Source organism: Cyprinus carpio, chromosome B5 (assembly GCF_018340385.1).
Source record: "Cyprinus carpio isolate SPL01 chromosome B5, ASM1834038v1, whole genome shotgun sequence".
Lineage (NCBI taxonomy): Eukaryota > Metazoa > Chordata > Actinopteri > Cypriniformes > Cyprinidae > Cyprinus > Cyprinus carpio.
Genome location: NC_056601.1, coordinates 9,160,063 through 9,177,848, shown reverse-complemented (window position 1 = coordinate 9,177,848; position 17,786 = coordinate 9,160,063). Strand labels below are relative to the sequence as shown.

The 17,786-nt window shown below is 35.8% G+C and overlaps 3 protein-coding genes across 3 annotated transcripts; 2 read left to right on the top strand and 1 right to left on the bottom strand.

Annotated features, from left to right (window-relative positions):
* Positions 1–1,691: 1,691 nt before the first annotated feature.
* LOC109086048 (calcium-binding protein 7-like) lies at positions 1,692–9,241 on the top strand. The gene is made up of 5 exons (XM_019100541.2): positions 1,692–2,721; positions 4,017–4,160; positions 4,547–4,659; positions 5,060–5,207; positions 6,377–9,241. The coding sequence occupies exons 1-5, from the start codon at positions 2,613–2,615 to the stop codon at positions 6,502–6,504; spliced, it is 642 nt and encodes a 213-aa protein (XP_018956086.1). The 5' UTR covers positions 1,692–2,612; the 3' UTR covers positions 6,505–9,241.
* A 259-nt stretch (positions 9,242–9,500) lies between these two features.
* On the bottom strand, positions 9,501–11,636 carry zmat5 (zinc finger, matrin-type 5). Its single transcript, XM_042724153.1, has 5 exons — positions 11,343–11,636; positions 11,184–11,246; positions 11,005–11,085; positions 10,727–10,836; positions 9,501–10,250 (listed from the first exon to the last, which is right to left on the bottom strand). The coding sequence occupies exons 1-5, from the start codon at positions 11,467–11,469 to the stop codon at positions 10,107–10,109; spliced, it is 525 nt and encodes a 174-aa protein (XP_042580087.1). The 5' UTR covers positions 11,470–11,636; the 3' UTR covers positions 9,501–10,106.
* A 1,223-nt stretch (positions 11,637–12,859) lies between these two features.
* LOC109059395 (actin-related protein 2/3 complex subunit 5-like protein) lies at positions 12,860–17,596 on the top strand. Its single transcript, XM_019076596.2, has 4 exons — positions 12,860–13,246; positions 16,453–16,525; positions 16,618–16,794; positions 16,928–17,596. The coding sequence occupies exons 1-4, from the start codon at positions 13,107–13,109 to the stop codon at positions 16,988–16,990; spliced, it is 453 nt and encodes a 150-aa protein (XP_018932141.1). The 5' UTR covers positions 12,860–13,106; the 3' UTR covers positions 16,991–17,596.
* The last annotated feature ends 190 nt before the right edge of the window (positions 17,597–17,786 follow it).

Below are 17,786 nucleotides of genomic sequence, written 5' to 3'. Positions count from 1 at the left end.
AGATTTCAAAGAGGATGTTAATTAAAACACAAGCCACGTCACTTGCAATTAAACAAAATCAATACATGGCTGTGAAAAGGAATATAAGAGCTCTCTGCTCATGAAACTTTTTTTTTTTTCAAAGTTTTAGATGTTAGCCCACTACAGAGACCAGCTTAAATCAGTAATCCCACTGTTATCGTGCCCTTGACCATGACACATAACCTCAGATCATTATAAGAAATTGATCTGGAATTAGTGTACTATAAGTCTATTTGGATTAAAAAGGGATGGCTAAATGGCAAGTTTCTAAGTCAGAGCAGTGAAGAAAAAATGAGGTATAACTTCTCCACCATATTCAAAGCATGCTAACTGCTTCCAGACTTCCTGGTGTCAGTTGTCAGATGGACATTTGACTTGGGAGACATTGGGAAAGAGTCAGGTGCAGTAGAGAGAGACCAGTGCTGAGACAAGCTGTCAAACAGTCCAACACCACAAGCTGAAAGCTTAGACAGGGCGGCACTTTCTCAACATTCTGAATAATGAGCTGCTGCAAGCCTTCAACAAATGCAGAACAACATATTCACAGTAAAGACTTGTGCAGAATTTCTCTATTTAAAAGCATAGATTTAAAGTGATAATACATAAGTAGGCCTATGCACAAACACAAATCTTTTAATAATATCTGACCTTCTTGAGCAGTTAAAAGGGAAGATATATAGCACTTGCCATGTGCAGCGCTAGGAATGCCCGTTTATTGCCTATTTTCATGCCTGTTAATTTAACCTCAATTGAAATTATTCAGAGCTGCAGTTCTGCTTTATAAATCAAGCATGGCTTTGCAAGCCACATTTTACCTATTTTTATAACCTCTAGTCCTTTATTCTGTCAGTGAGTAAAAGCTAATTTCATTTATTATAAAGTAACTTTGGAAAATGTTAACTTTGGTTCATCCAGATGCAAATTACTATCGAATAACAGAGATGCAACTCTGAAAACAAAGCAACTTTTCCAGCTTTCCAAATTTTTTTTTTTTTTTATCAGAACCTCATAACAAAACTTAAACAAACCCACCTGTATGCACTGTAAGCTGGACCTTTCACCTAGGTGTTATGAATACACAACTGAGACTAAAGTTATTAGAACCGTTTTATGGTTTAACACAGAAACATTTTTACTGTAGGCCTAATATTTTATGGTTTTCATCATATAAATTACACCTCACCCATGTAATATTTAAAAATGTATTATAAAGTATATATTAGACTAGAATACTTCATGAAACAATAAGGCCTGATGCGCTTCCATAGAAAAATGGAAATCTTAAATATGCAATGATCTTAGAACTACCCTGCTAAAAAAAACAATAGAACCATCACAGAAAATTCTAATGGTTACCACTACAAATACAATTGCAAACATTACAAACCATCAACTTTTAACAATCCAAACCATTAAAAAAAATGGTTTTCTTTAGAGACCCACATGATCCATTACAGTTTCCATTAAAACCAATACAAGTCCCATAACCAGTAAAACCATTACATTTTTTTTTTTTTTTTTCAGCAGAGTACAGTTCACACTCGCTGAGTTACCGACAAACAACAAAACTGAAGAAAAAGCTTCTGGAAAAACTGAAAGAGTTTGAAAGTGGCCTTTGGTATGTTACTCGCGTTTGAGCGCGCGCGTATAGTGTAGGCGAGTGACTTTGGCTGAAGGGACACGCATCAGACGATCGCGCATTCATGGATCAGACCTCACCGAGGATGCAGCGGAGCACAGCTTTCTTGGATTTCTGATTAGCATTTCGAGTTTTCGCAAATCAATTACCATCAGTCATTAAATGCACACGTTATTTGTCGTTCTGTAACGGAGGATCTATGTTCTCGTGTGGTTTGTCGTTTACTTAAGAGCATGCCGCATTTTCTCCGATGTACCTAATGGTCAAAAAGAATTATAATGTTAGAAATCTCGGTGATTGGAATGGTTCAACATATTCTGATTTGTACAACTCGAGATCGTTCGACTACCTGTAGGATTTCATCAAGCGCGTGAGGGAGGCGGTGATGCCCAGGAGGTAATGCGCATTAGTATAATGTGACACAATTCGTTTTTTTGTTTTATGTTTTTTGCACTCGAACGGAGATTTCTGTGCACATCGTGCACATCTGTACCCGTGAATATAAGCTAATGGAACCACCGTAATCTTAAGGAGATCTTACGGCACGTTGTTTTCGAACAAGCGTTGGGATGCTCTACGTTTATCCTTCAAATTCCGTTGAAGATGTATAGAACGCGGGGACATTTCCAGCAATATACGCGTACCTGTACTATTCAAGCTCCGTCTGAATGGCAATACTTGAATGTTTGAATTCGTGAAATCATATGGCAATAGTTTTTCCACCTGATGCAAAGCAATCCGCATTCGATCGAATGAATGATCATTCCTGCATGAGTGTGCAGAGTGACTAATCGCACCTGGACCATAATAAGACAGAATGGAGACGAATCAGACACGCGTTTTGATTGTTGGCTTTGAGCTACCACTAAGCGCTCTGTAGTAAAGTTGCAGTGGCCGAACTACAGGTGCTTTATGAAGATCAGGACACAATCGTTAGTTTGCCTTCGCAGAAATGCCAGTGCGTGCTGTGACTTCCAGGTTCATGTACAGGGGACTTTGCTCAATTCCAGATATCCTCTCCTACAGGTCTCCCGTCAGCCTCCCCGAGGATGAAGTGGAGGGTAAGTGATATTTCATTTTGAGTTGCAGGGAGACGTTATCTTTGGCGATAGTGCTGCCAGTACTTTGTGAATGTGGATTTCAGCACCATGGAGAGCGCCCTGCGGCAGCCTCTACTGTCCACTATGAAGAAACTGCTTGTTTTTTCCTATGCACTACTATTAAAAATGGTCGCAGATAATTAGAAAAAAATGAAATATTTTCATTTCTATTGTGTTGGTTTGGAGATAAGCGTATGAACAAACGCCATCATATTAAATCTATAGTGGAGTTCAAGCTTACAATATGAAGGGTGAAGGTGGGCGTTCATATCTGATCACACACTAATACAGCCGCAAATGTATCTAGTCTGTTAATATTTGTATTACATTCAAAAATGATAAATAATACTAAATCTTTTGCCAAAGACACGTTAAAATGACACATGTAAATTACATGAATTGATAATAATTTTAAAGGATGCACCATACAAAAAAATTCTTTACATTCAAGTGTCTTGAAGAAAACACATTTCGTGGAGCTACATAGATTAAATGCCATAATTTAGTTTATATTTGTTTATATTAGTATCTTTTTTGATATTATGCATACTGTTTTTGTATACAGCCATTTCCATGCATGTGACACACACACCTAGCTTACACTCCTTCAGTTCCAGAGAGAAAAGAGGCCTAACTCTTAATTACATAGTGATGTGGGGAATTTAATTATCATATTACTTTTCTTAAATGAAAAAGAGACAAATTTGAATTAAAAAAAATAGATACCATATGTACAGTAATCTCATATCTATGCTTTAGCTACAATTAGGTTATTGTCCATAGGCCGTATGCACCAGTTTAAGCCATGTTAGCTCATAAACTTTATCTAATATGTTAAAGTTAACAGACTTTCACAATTAATCACATGCAGTTTTGCATATATATATATATATATATATATATATATATATATATATATATATATATATATATATAATGTCATGGCTAATGAAAATATGGCTTGGCAAATGAAAATGTTTTCAGAATAACAACATTTCCTTGTGACACATATTAATTACTTTTAATGACAGTTATTAATAATGTTTTATTTGGTTGTCTCCTGATATTTAAAGGGCAATTAATCATAGCACTTATTTATCCTAATTTTACTCACTCTGATAAATTGGGAGGAAGTCTCAAAGTGGTCCAACTTTCCAATCAAGCATACTGATATAGATAATGTTGTCATGTTTAACATTAAAAACATTTGTGTCATTGTTTGTTGTAACATGGCGATGTATCTGGCACATCTGCAGAAATCCGTGAAGCCTTTAAGGTGTTCGACCGTGATGGGAATGGGTTCATCTCAAAACAGGAGCTAGGAGTGGCCATGCGGTCTCTTGGTTACATGCCAAATGAAGTGGAGCTGGAGGTGATCATTCAGAGACTGGACATGAATGGTATATCAGCCCTCGTACAAACTACAGAAACATTCATATCTTTGGACACACATGCTCTGTGTATTTCATAACGTACTCTGATAATTGTGTGATATTCTCTATAGCACTATTAATTTGTCTTGTTTTGATTACATGATGTAAACCCTGCTAAGGGAGCATTTATCAGAGAGGTGGAATTGCAAATTCAATACAAAACACCTGCAACAGGAAAACAATTCAATATCGTAATGGTCGTTGCGAATCATTGAACAAAAGACTTATGTTTCTGATAACAAATCAAAAGATTAGAGTCTGCCTGTTCTGCTGGATCAGCATAAGATTACAATCTCCCTCAAGAAAAGGTTACAGTGAAGCTGGCCTGTGTTTGTGTATCTTTTATTTCGCAGGTGACGGTCAGGTTGACTTTGATGAATTCGTAGCACTTCTCGGACCAAAATTATCTTCAGCCGGTATGCCTGACAGATTCCGTGGAGCCGAGTTTGACTCCATATTCTGGAAGGTGTGGAGGTTTTCTTTGAAATAATCTCAATGATTTCCCCCCATAGTCTCAACGACTAGTTCTGGCTGGATTCAGCTTTACTTTGTCCCTTTGTTCTGTGACTCCCTGTGATTACTGGTGGAAAAGAAGATTATTCATACATTATTCACACTCTGCAATTAACTTGCTGACATTTCTTTGGTAGTAATAACATTAAATTAAAATTAATGTTGAAAGCGCCATTTCAGTCCATTAGAAGGCAATATTCTCTTAAATGTGCTATTTAGCAGAACTCATCTGTGCACTGGCCGCTGATCATTTCTAGCAGTTATTTCATCATTTACTGGGATATTTGGCATTTTGAACATTGCTCCTTTAATGAAAAGGGCAATTTTACTCTCCTTTCTTCTTGTGTCATTAGTGTGACATGCAAAAGCTGACTGTGGATGAGCTGAAAAGACTCCTGTATGACACCTTCTGTGACCATTTGACTATGAAAGACATCGAGAACATCATCATGACTGAGGAGAGTCACTTGAACAGCCCCGAGTGCCAAGTAGATATAGACAGTAAGTCTTCATACGCTAACAATTCTCAAAAGCAAAGCAAAAAATGATAACAAAATTGCGGCAAACATGATACATTGACCTTGGCTGTTTGTCTCTAGCATATTTGCTCGCTGTGTGTGCCCACGCATCCGTTTCATTATAAAGTGTCTGGGCATTATCGTGTCAATCAAAATTGTCTGTCAACTCCATTAAAACCCAAGACACAGAGGTTATTGCTGCAGTTTAGAAAAATTTTCTATTTTTAGCTTAAACATATTCTGTTGATAGTCCTGGGGAAATAAAGAGCTCATGAATCTGTTTGAAGCAGGACAGTGGGGAATGTATCTGTAATACTGATGAGCACTTCAGCACCTCGTACTTTTTGGTAGAAAATGTAATTTTATTGAATACCAGCCACTGGCAAGTTTTTATTCCTTTTCGTAAGAAGCTTATACACATATTGTATCTACATAAAAAAAAAAAAAAACAATACACACTTAAAGGGAAACTTAAGAGGTGAAATGTTTGTATTTCAAAAAAAAAAAAATAAATAAAGTATGCACCATCACACAACCACAAGTGTTGTTTGATCAGCTGCAGCAGCTGGAAATCTTAATATTAAAAAATAGTTAATATTGAGTAAATTACATGATTCTAGACACAACATTGGCAGTTATCTGTTTTGCAGCACTAATTATAATATTAACAAACAAAATCACAACAGATCTGTGGCAACCCTAAGCAAAACACCATAACTGTGTTTGGTTTCTAAATTTACTAGCATGTTTTGATTGATTCATTATTAAGTAGGTTCCTCGCCCATAAAGTCACTTGTTTTGTTCCTGAATGAATCAAAGTTTTAGAATGAATTGAATCAGTGCTTTTGTGCGAATTGTTTGAATGAGTGATTCAATGACTCACTCACTTATTGCCATCTACTAGTGAAACTATGTAACCTGCAGAAAGAGTCACTGAAAAGTCTCTGCGACTAAAGAACACACTGAAATGCATAAATACAGACAAATTAAGTGATGCAAACAATGAAAAGTACTAGAGTTGTTGGACTCTTTTAACACTGCCTGACCAATCAGATTTGAGGACTGACGTTGTGTAAATATATGTATGTTGGAAAAACCCAGTATTATGTATAATAACTTTTCTCTTGCATTTTCTTCAACTTGTCCTCAAAGCAAGTCCCATGCAACAAGTCAAGCACACCTGTGTGCGCAAGAGCTTGATTTGTGCCTTCGCCATTGCATTCATCATCAGCGTCATGCTCATCGCAGCCAATCAGATGCTTCGAAGAGGAATGAAATGAACAGTTCTGTTTCTAAGACAATGAATGACTGACAAAAGGAAACAAGGTAAACATGCAAAAAAGTCTACTAATTTCACTAGTTTCTAATGACCACAGTTTTACAGAAACACCAAAGGCTGCACTTTCGTTCTACTATAAACTCAAGGTAAAGACAGACTGTTGTTAGACAGACAGACAGAAAAATTAAGCCCAAAACAACATAGTTTAAAAGAGTTATTATCATTATCCTATATTAATGATCATTGTATTATAAAATATGACATTTTTTCTTTGGCTTATGTTACAAAGTAGACATCCCTTATAATGTAGCACATCATACTTAAAAGTATTGTATTGAATAGTTGTAATTCACTTGATGTCAATATCGTGTCAGGGTCATTATATAACATGAACTACTTCCCCATTGTGTAACAACGTGTGACCGGGTCGTGTACCTTACACAATTTTTGATCCAGTAGAACCTAGATTTATTTTACCAACATGGTGTCAAACATCACCGGTTTGATCTGTGGGGATATTAATGGATACAGAATATAAAGAGGAAATAAACTAATTTCTCAACACTATCTAAGTCACCATGAGTAGTTAGGCTTAGAGCAATTTAAAAAGAAAATGAATGTACTAGAAATCTGCCAGTAATAAACTGTGATGGAAAATAGAGTATAAAATTGGTGACAGTCCAAAGTGTTACTGAATCTAACCTGTGCAATTGTCTTTGGTTAACTTGCAAAAACAGTATTTCTTCCAGTCTTGACTCTCAGGATTGTTTGTCGACAGGTCTTTTATTAAATTGTCTGCTGGTTGTGTGAGAAAAAGTGTTGTGTGAAAAAATGACTGAATATTACAGGCTATTCGTATAGTGTGCCACGTGAGACTAAATGTTTTTGTCGATATATTGCAATATAGCTGTTCTGAGTGTTAATACATATTTGCATGACGTGTTCCCTAGCATTTTGATAACATCAATGTTGTCAATGATGAATAATCAGTCTGAATCAATATTATTATTATTTTCTTTAAGAACTTGTGGATTTTATTGTTCTGGGGTGTTGTGATCTGTATTATGGTCATGACATTAACGTTCTCTCATTGTAACCAAATTTTTGTCCACATTATCCTGGTCAACGTGAAAATTACAGGTTAAGTTAAAGTTTGCTTTTAAAGCAACTGTATGTTGTTGTTGTTTTCACTTGAAATATAAGTTTCAAAATTATTTGCCCAAATGGTATGTTCGGTTCAAACTCTCCCCTCAAATGTCTTTTGTTTGAGAGTGAGCAGGTACAAATTTCTGCGAAAAGGGCGGAGTGCTTTACGGCAGTATGCACGTGTACTGCTTTCCAGGGTAATTACGACAGTGAATTCCACTCACTTAACTGCAGGGGGCTCCAAAGTTGCAAAAATACACAAAACTACATACAGTTGCTTTAAATGTATGCATTCATAGCGTAACTCAAAGAGAATGAACCAGTGCAAGTTATTCAAAAGTATTATTTTTAAGTTAACTTAATAGCTTTAAGTTTGGTGCGAGTTAATGGTAACAAGCAATATTTGGCTTATGCATACTCTGAAATAAATGTATGCATCCAGCATCTATCTGTAATTTATGCATTTGTCAGTAATCTCAGTGCCTAAACAGTAAATTGGATGTTGTTCTGTGTGTCTTAGGTTTGAAGTCCAGAGTGTTTATTTTTGTGCACTTTCTCAGTGTTTAATTTACATGTTTGTACTATATCACAAATGACACTTAACTGATACATATAAGTTGTTCATTAACATTTCTCTGACTAACTGTAATTTGGAAAAACAATAATGTTAGTTAAGTCTGTTATGACTAATTATTTAAATGAATCTGCAACTGCATATGATTGTAATGATAGTGTTGCATTGGTTTTAAGAGGCTATAGAGTGAAACATATCAATATACAACTTAAGACTTTTTTCAGAGTAATATTATGACTATTATACATTACAGAAATTTGTAATCAAACTCAGACATTCTGACTTGAGAGATTATGAAGGTAATGCTGACATGACAAGACAACCTTTGCGCAAAATATATAAGCAATGATGAAAACCTGTTTCTTTGCAGTTGCATGCATTTGTAGTTTTCTGACGTTGCATTGTTTGGTGTCAAGGTCAGCCTCTGTTGTTAAAATATGCAATCTATGCTTATTTGATGACAATTTACTGTGATTTAAAGTTACGATTTATATATCTATACATATACAAATTGAGATATACTGATTTCAGGACATTAGAAACATATCACGCTCTCAATTTCCAAAGCTTAAGCATGTGATCTGCTGTGCAAATTGTTTTTACACACTAATAGGGGTATTATTATTTAATACTGCAATATTTTTTTTTCAGTCAAGAGTAATAAATGGGTAAAAGTCCTAGGATTATATGAAAAATAGTTTTATTTTTGTATTTTTCCAATATTTCTTTATATGAATTCATCTTATTCCACATGGAATTATTACAGCACATATACTTAAATTACATCTATTACACCCAACTACATAATGGCTGATACACGTTGGCAGTTACAAATTAGCTCACTTGATTATATTAATGTAGTGATGTAACAGTAATATATCCAACTGATGTATGTAACTTTATATTGCATCAATGTAGCCCTAGAAAACCACCTTGAATCTATGATGTGCCAACATGTGCTGATGTTACATTTAATTGTACCATGTGAACAAATGAATTAAAAGAGTGGTGCTTCTTCTTTGGTCTTTCTCACCGTCATTTTGTTTGTATTACATTACACAAATTACTATAGTATGCAGCACTTTAAAAAAAGATATCTGGTATCTTTTCTCTAGCCAATAAGACCTTTCATCACCAGGTTTGTAAATGTAATGCATCCCAATCAACTGTAACATTCATCAGTGTAGACAAGAGGAATTCAGCAAGGCCATGCAAGCTAGCAGTACAAAACATCCCTGCAACAAGCAATCAGGACTAAATTGAAAACGCTTCCCTCATCTGAATTTTAATCTAAACCACTGACACAGAAGGCAGACAAAAACAGTAACTCTCTCCATAGTGTAACGTTCAGCTTGGGAACACTGTCAACTTCATGATACACAGCAAATAAAAGCAATCAATTATGTTAACGCCCAACTTATAAAGGAAAAGAACATTGTGTTCTTCTCCTGACACACTAATTACAGCTCCACATTACGAAATTCAGTGCACTGGGTTCTGTCCACAATGTAAACTTGTTTATTCTTGCAAAACATGATTTTTTTAAGCCATACAATTTGATACAAATATACACACTGTTCTCCCTTCAAAAAACAGTTCACCCAGAAAGGAAAATTAGCTGAAAATTCACTCAGGCCATCCGAGATGTAGATGAGCTTGTTTCTTCATCTGAACAGATTTGGAGAAATTTAGCATTACAAGGAACAAACAAAATTATCTTGGACAGCCTGAGGGTGAGGACATTTTCAGCAATTTTGTTTTTATTTTTGTGCAAACTATTCCTTTAAGGAATTGCATACAAGGGCTTTGAAATGATAAAAGTTAGCAGCATGTTCTTGAAGGAAAAAAAGTAATAATTAAAAAGAACTTATATAAATTACATTTCAACCCCATTCACTGTGTAGCGTCACTCTCCAGCCACCAGTTGGTGGAGGATGAAGAGATGGAGGAAGATCTGGAATAGACAGCAAATATGGAGGTATCGCAATGTTTTCAGCACATTCTTCCTCTTCCATCTTTAAAACTCTGAAAATAAAAGGAGTTACAGGTGACCGCTGAGCTTAAGAGCATATGTGGGTTTTCTCTACCACTGGAACCTATATGCAGATAATTATGCAAATGACACAGCTGTAGGCATCTCATTTTAACGTGTGTCAGGGTGACCTCTAAAACAAGCTTTTTCATGCATTTTGAATGCTCTGAAACACACTTGCACCTAAGCAGCTGGAATCCTTCATCCATTAAGTTCAGCAACACGCTCAATTGTAACAAAATTGGTAGTTTTAAACAAAAAAAAAAAAGTGTTTCTGCAATTGGTATAATACTAAATCCCCAACAATGTGTAACACAAGCATCATCCTTAATGCTAAGAGTGTGAATGGTGAGTTCCATGCGAGTAAGAAAAGTGATCATTTGTCAACATCAAAGTCAAAGTAATTAAGAACTAAACCCATTCCAGCCTTTTCAAATAATCATTCTGTGCAGTATCCAACACTGGGTAGCTTCCTGATGTCAAAGCAGCCAGTTTCTTCTCTCTTCTGGAGAGCCATTCATCACTGCAGTGCTCAGTAGATGATCCATCTTGGTCAGGGTCTTCCTTCTGCCGCTTTTCATCTGACAGGAAATTGCCACAATTGCCACTCCGTTCAACAGACTGTGAAAATGTCTATGTGTAAGAAAACAGCTTGCCTTCTCATTAAACTATGACTTAAAGATCAATGACACATCTAAAAGACATCATAAGATAAAAGGTCCGAGAAAGCTGCTGCTGTAGCACCTCACCATCAATCTTTTGCTCCAGCATCTTCATATGTCTCTCAGACATGTGCGAAAAACGACAGCTTGTACCAAATACGCATTGTCCTGAAAGATAGTAAGAGGAAAAAGCAAACTTATCAGATTCATAATAGAAAACTTACTACACAGCGGTGTGGCTTCCTCTGTCACATTTTCTAACTTACCTGTCTGGAGAAACTTTCTGCAGGGCTCCTTTGTCCGCTCTTCATTTAAAACTGTGGCAGCGTCTGCAAAAAATAAATGTAAAAAAATTAAAACCTTGATTAATTTCAAATGAATTGTTCTGTAGCCTCCTACTGCTTTGTAAAGCTTTCTGTGAGTACCTCTGAAGTTGTCAAACCAGGTTTTTTTCACCCGGTGATGCTGGACGCCGTTTAGGTGCTTCTTTCTGTTGTGCAGGTTGTCTTGAAAACTGCGGTCACAGTAGTCGCAGTAATATCTTTTCCCCATTGCTCACTATGCAGGAAACATTATAAATCATACATAATTTTAAAAGTTCAAAAAATAGATTAATTCGAATTTTAGAACTCGTCCTCGATACGTTCCTTCTGTGAGCAGTTCAATATGGCGGACACAACAAACTGCCTGCGTCGACGCAGACTCAGAATTAAGTGACGTATTGCATCCTCTAGCGGCCAAACGCCGCCTTACAACACGTTTACATTTGAGACAAATTAATTTTGTGCTGTCAACAATTGTTGGTGTTATTTTACAGTTATCAACTATAAATCTACAGATTGTTTTGATTTCATGTTTACATGTTTGTGTCTGTGTCAAATAATCTCAAGAAAAAGAAGCATTTAAAAAATATCATAATAAACATAACAAAACCAGTCATAATGGTCAAATTTTTTAAATGGAGACTTATACATCATCTGAAAGATGAATAAATAAGTTTTCCACTGAAGGTTTGTAAGGATATGCCAACACTTGGCTGAGATACAACTATCTGAAAATCTGAGGGTGGAAAAAAACAAAATATTGAGTTGAGTTTAAAGTTGTCCAAATGAAGTTCTTAGCAGTGAATATTACTAATCAAAATGTACGTTTTGATATATTTATGGAAATAAATTTACAAAATATCTTCATGGAACATGATCTTTACTTAATATCCTAATGATTTTTGGCATAAAATAAAAAAAAAAAATCGATAATTTTGACCCATACAATGTAGCTATTGTTGGCTATTGCTACAAATGTACCCATGCTACTTATGACTGGTTTTGAGGTCCAGGGTCACAAATATAATATTTAAAAAGTCTATTATTAATAAATTCAAACAATTGCTCTGTCTGTGTCATAAAAAAATAATGATCGCAGATCATGTAATTCATAATAGTAGTCAATGGGGAGGTTAAGCAGTTATACAATATCAGAATTTTAAGTAACGTTGCATTAAATTATTATTATTATTATATTTTTATTTATTTATTTATTTGTCTCTTTTTTGCAGTTTTCTTTTGGGTCTTACTGCACAATTGAACAATTTCGCCTGAACAAATTCGTTGCAATTGTGACAAATAGTAATAATAAAACAAATAGGTTCACTAACTAAAAATAAACTTTAGTCCAAAAAACATAGGTGAAATACAGCTATTTACATTAATTAAAGGGACAAACTGACAGAATTCACTGTCAGTTGAAAAGATGCAAAGAAAGTAAACGCTGACTTTGGTTGTGAAAAAATTTACAGCGATGTGAATAGTGACTGTTTTTAGGCCTTATATATTCATACATTTTAGCTATATTCCTAAGTATTGACAGAATTTCTTTTGAACTGTCCCTTTAACTGTAAAATCCTTTCATACACTCCCACTCAGCAGGCGGCAGTAGTACTCCAGCTTTTGCTATCATACCTTTCATATTAAATATGCGGCTCCGCATCGGTAAACTGAAGCAGCTCACGTGCTGGTCTGTGGCGGTATAACACACTGAACGCAGCCCACTTTAGCTAAGCAACTCATCCATCTTTGGATGTGCTTCAATGTGGAGTCCCTGACGCCGACTATAAGCAGAGACTGACATCTCCCATCGGAGCACAGGAACTGTTACAGCACACGGGACGCTGGAGAGGGACACTGGCCCCGATGGCCAAGAACACGCTGTCTTCGCGCTTTAGAAAGGTGGACATTGATGAATTCGACGAGAATAAATTCGTGGACGATCACGACGAGCCTGCCGACCAGCAAGGACCTGATGCGGTGGAAGTCGACAACCTTATCAGGCAATATCCTTTCATGTGAGCGCAACGTTATTAGGGATTGTGACATGAGAGCGCGCGCCTCTGTACAGTACTAGGGCACGATGACGTGATGATCGTGCGGCTTTGTTTACAAGATTTTAGCAGCGCGTTGATTTGTTTCTTTAAGCTGCAGCGATACTTTGGTGTAGTTTATAAATTGCTATAAAATATATAACGGTTTCCACAAAGATATTATACAGCATAACTGTTTTCAACATTGATAATAGTAAGCAATGTTGTCATGAGCACCAAATCAGCATATTAGTTCATGATTATAGTTGACTTTCCCTAGAGCTAGTGGATGTAAAATAACATACTTATCCTAAATGGTAACGTGCAGAGTCTAAAAAAGTTATTGGAAATGTGTTTTATTTACACATTTAACTGTAAATGCTAAAATTGCTCAATAAGGCCCACGAGAACTTTGTAATCAATACTCTGTGAGCGGAATAATTTAATGTATTATTAGAGTATTTTGAAATCTAACATTTCATCAACATTTTCACAGGTGGGACTTTTCCTTGTGGTCACAAATGTGACGTTTATGATTCCTTTGATCAAGATTTTTATGAGACGGTGATATTATACAGTTTGAATTATGACATTTGTGACAAATGCTTTTTTTGGTGCTTATATTTTAGAGGTAAACTGGAAACAGCTTGGGTCATGTGACTGTTTGCAAATGAGAAGCCTGTGTTTTCATTTACAGTTGACAAGTCAGCATGAAATACATCAGAAATAGTTTTTAGACAATTCAAATTCAAAATACATTTTCATCACAGATGTAACCACTGGGATTAAAAGGGCTAATTTGCATTCAACACCTGATGGGGGAAAAAAGAGAAATGTCAGATCTGTAAATGCTTTTTGTGCCAGCAGTTTGTGTTTTTAGGAGCAGTGAAACATATTTATTTTTATTTGAAGTGAGATGCTTAAAAATGTAATTAACCTTTAACAGGATTGCCACTTTTATTTTATTTTATAATATATTGTACTCTTTCCTCGAGAACAAGAGGGCTGTGACATTCCAGATCCATCATTCTGTCACAGTTCTCCAGGTTGGTTAGACTGCGTTTATGGTAATAGACATTTGAAGCAAACAGTTGTCTACATTGTCTCACAATAATAAACCTGTGAAGGGAGTTGTGAATCCACACGCTATTGTCACGTTGCTATTCTTGTTTCCTTGTGTACTGTATAGGCTGAGGTACACAATGGTGTGATTGTCTCTGTGATCTTTCTATTTGTTTATGATCTCCATGTTGCAGGTTATGCTCACAGGTGAAATATGTCTGAACGTACACTCCTCTAGTTTTGGATGAAGAGTTGTTGCCAATGATGTTATCATTCTGCTGTGTAAAGGGTTGGGATTTGGCACTGGCAGGATGTGAAATAAAATATCTGAGGCTAGTCATCTCAGGGCTTTCAACCCCAATTGTGCCCAGAGACCTCTGATTTGCATCGGGCTTCCTCTTCCTCTCTGCTCTACCATGGTACCTGGTTTAGTAAGTTCCTGCAGATGGTACTGTATCTGTAGCCACTAGCCAGTGAGACCAAATCTTTTTTGAAGACTCACATAGTAAATTCGCTGTTTTGGTGTTTGTCATCTGTTCTCAAACCTGTAATTAACACTTTTTAACCTCTTTAATAGACAGTAATAATAACCCTTTCTTTTTTAATGTGTGACTCTCTGGCTAGATCTGCAGCTTTTGAGTGTGATGGTCTGTCCAGCTGTGGTAGGCATCAGCATTTGACTTGTTTAGCAGCAGCACTTCTGTGTATTGGGGCCGAATGCAAAGAGCTTGATCTTGCTGAACCGCAATGTGTTATTATAGAACACTGAGCTGCACTTTGAAAAACAAGAGGTCCCACAGGAGCTTTACTTGGTCCCTGTAGAGTTTGTTGATGTTTTGAACATTCGTGATACAGTGAAAATTTTTACTTTTTAATAATAATTTTAATGAATTTATATGTAGTATTTTATATATATATATATATATATATATATATATATATATATATATATATATATATATATATTATACACTACATTTTGGTGATGAAAAAGGAAGATTTTCAGCAACCAGTATTCCAGTCACTCGAGTGTCACATGATCCTTCAGAAATTATTTTCAATAGGCCTATGTTGATTTTATGCTGAAAAAAAAACATTTCTTATTATTATCAGTGTCGAAAACAGTTGCTAAATACTAGCTATGCTGCTTAATATTTTTGTGGAAACCATGATATATTTTTGTTAGGATTCCTAAATTAATAGAAAGCTCAAAAGAACAACATTTATTTGAAATAGAAACTTTTTGTTTATTTATAAAACATTATAAATTTCTTTACTGTCACTTTTGATAAACCTAATGCATCCTTACTCCATAAAGATAATAATTTCTTTAAAAAAAATCCTAATGTGTACATATGTATATGAATATTTCATTGGACCTTTCAATTCTCATTGACACTCCTTTGCGATTGGTTATTTTGAGAAGTGTTTGTCATCAAGTGGTAATGTAAATGTAAGGGGTTCTCTGACAACTTTGTTCCAAACATGTAGACGTTCAACTTGTACAATCTTTCATTCTTCATACTGCACTTCAAATCCAGAAGTTCTATATTACAGTGAAAAATCATTGTTGGATATGTTATCCCCAAAATATGTGGAATGTTCTCAGCACAGCATGAGAAAAGGACATCTAGGGACAAGAAGTTAGAACTTTTCTGGAACACTAGGACGCTGAACACTCTGTTTTGCTTCTATGTTGAGGTCTTCTATTTTTAATATTGAGGTCACAGTGCCTAAAATTTTAATACTTGGATTAAAAGTTGATATTAATGTCTCCTCTGAAATGAATCTAGTTGGGATAGCAAAGTCTATCTCCATATTAATGCAGTGTGATTCAGTGCATGTGACAGTTGTTGGAGAACGCAGTGGCAGGCAGCTGCAGCGCACCAAACAATCAATCATCCACGTTCCTGAGAGTTTAGTCGCGTCTGAAAGATTCATTTGTTTTGAGAAATTCCTTCTTGGGCTTGAGTGTGTGTATGTTTGAGAAAACTTCATTCGAAAAACTTCATTCCTCCTAGTGTCAGTTTATGCAAAATGTAAAGCTTCCTTTACTGTAGGTTTGGTAAGAGCTTGCCTTGAGCTATTGATGTCTTCCTTAACCAGCTTTATTGCACAGGGGACATGATGGCAGCCCTTCATATTGCTCTTAGGAACCCTCCAATCAACAACAGGAACCCAGCAATAAAGGTACAGACCGTTTACCAAGAATTGCATTTCAGAATAAAACATATGGGGCACGGACTGGACGATTGCATCTTTCCTGTCTTTCATTCTCTCAGGAAAAAGCTCAGGCTGTTGTATTGAGGGTTCTGACATCATTCAAGAGTAGCGATATAGAGCCTGCTGTTAAATCTCTCAACAAGAATGGAGTTGATCTTCTCATGAAGTACATCTACAAAGGCTTTGAGAGGCCCACAGAAAATAGCAGTGCCATATTGCTGCAGTGGCATGAAAAGGTAAACCCAAGCTTACAAGAGTGAGGTAAAAAAAGAAAAAGGAGGCATTATTTTGTTTTACACCAACCATACTCAGTTTTGGAGGGCTTTAAAAAAAACATATAAACATTTTTCTTTCTGTCTTTTATAACAGGCATTTGCTGTTGGAGGACTAGGCTCTATTATTCGAGTTATGACAGCCAGGAAGACTGTATGACTACCTGACCGAACCTGGAGACAGTGACGCTGTCACACCGAGGACACAAGGCTGGTTTGCCTGTTGCTTAAAGGAAAGAAGAAAAGACCATTTTGAATGCTTCTGTCTTGGAGGGGAAAAAAAACTGTCGAGAAACACCGAAGCACTTGTTTCAAACTGAAAAAAAATTTGCTTGTGTAAAAGTGAAGTAATGTTCATATGCCAATATAGCATAAATTGTTGTATGATATACTGGCATCAAAAAGATTTCAATCGGATATGGTTTTGAGTGGGAAGAAATGTACCGTGGAAGACTAAACAAACCCAGTGTATGTGCTAGTAATATGGTGAAGATCAGGTGAACGAGAGCAGCAAAAGTGAGCTCGTACATATGAAGTTGTTATTGGATTTGAAGTGTTTTCTGTGCTAAAAAAAAAAAAAAAAAGTTAGATTTAATCAATGTTTTATTTTTATTTTATTTCACATCTTTGGTCCCATACTCTTGTTTTGCTTTTGTGCAGAGATTTAATAATGGAACCAGTGATGGGGTACAGAATGGAACACCAAAGGGGCAGACTGGGGATCATTGTAAAGTGCCTGCTACATTAAAGTATATGGATCTCCTTTATGTCGTCATCTGTGTTTGATTTACTTTTAATGCAGTATTTATGTAAAGTATGAACATTCTATAATATAGAAGCCTGTTTTCACAACTGAGCTTAAACATAAAAAAGGTAATTGTGACTTTTTATCTTACAATTCTGACTTTTTTCTCACAATTGCAAGTTTACAGCACGCAATTCGGAATTTTTTTCTC

Bases quoted from the DNA above. Each gene is read 5' to 3' on its own strand.
- LOC109086048 (XM_019100541.2), top strand. From the start codon at position 2,613: ATGCCAGTGCGTGCTGTGACTTCCAGGTTCATGTACAGGGGACTTTGC. The intron at 2,722-4,016 runs GTAAGTGATATT...GCACATCTGCAG, and splicing joins CCCCGAGGATGAAGTGGAGG to AAATCCGTGAAGCCTTTAAG. The intron at 4,161-4,546 runs GTATATCAGCCC...TTTATTTCGCAG, and splicing joins TCAGAGACTGGACATGAATG to GTGACGGTCAGGTTGACTTT.
- zmat5 (XM_042724153.1), bottom strand. From the start codon at position 11,469: ATGGGGAAAAGATATTACTGCGACTACTGTGACCGCAGTTTTCAAGAC. The intron at 11,086-11,183 runs GTAAGTTAGAAA...ACTATCTTTCAG, and splicing joins CAGAAAGTTTCTCCAGACAG to GACAATGCGTATTTGGTACA. The intron at 10,837-11,004 runs GTGAGGTGCTAC...ATTTCCTGTCAG, and splicing joins GCTGGAGCAAAAGATTGATG to ATGAAAAGCGGCAGAAGGAA.
- LOC109059395 (XM_019076596.2), top strand. From the start codon at position 13,107: ATGGCCAAGAACACGCTGTCTTCGCGCTTTAGAAAGGTGGACATTGAT. The intron at 13,247-16,452 runs ATATCCTTTCAT...GCTTTATTGCAC, and splicing joins GTCGACAACCTTATCAGGCA to AGGGGACATGATGGCAGCCC. The intron at 16,795-16,927 runs GTAAACCCAAGC...CTTTTATAACAG, and splicing joins TGCTGCAGTGGCATGAAAAG to GCATTTGCTGTTGGAGGACT.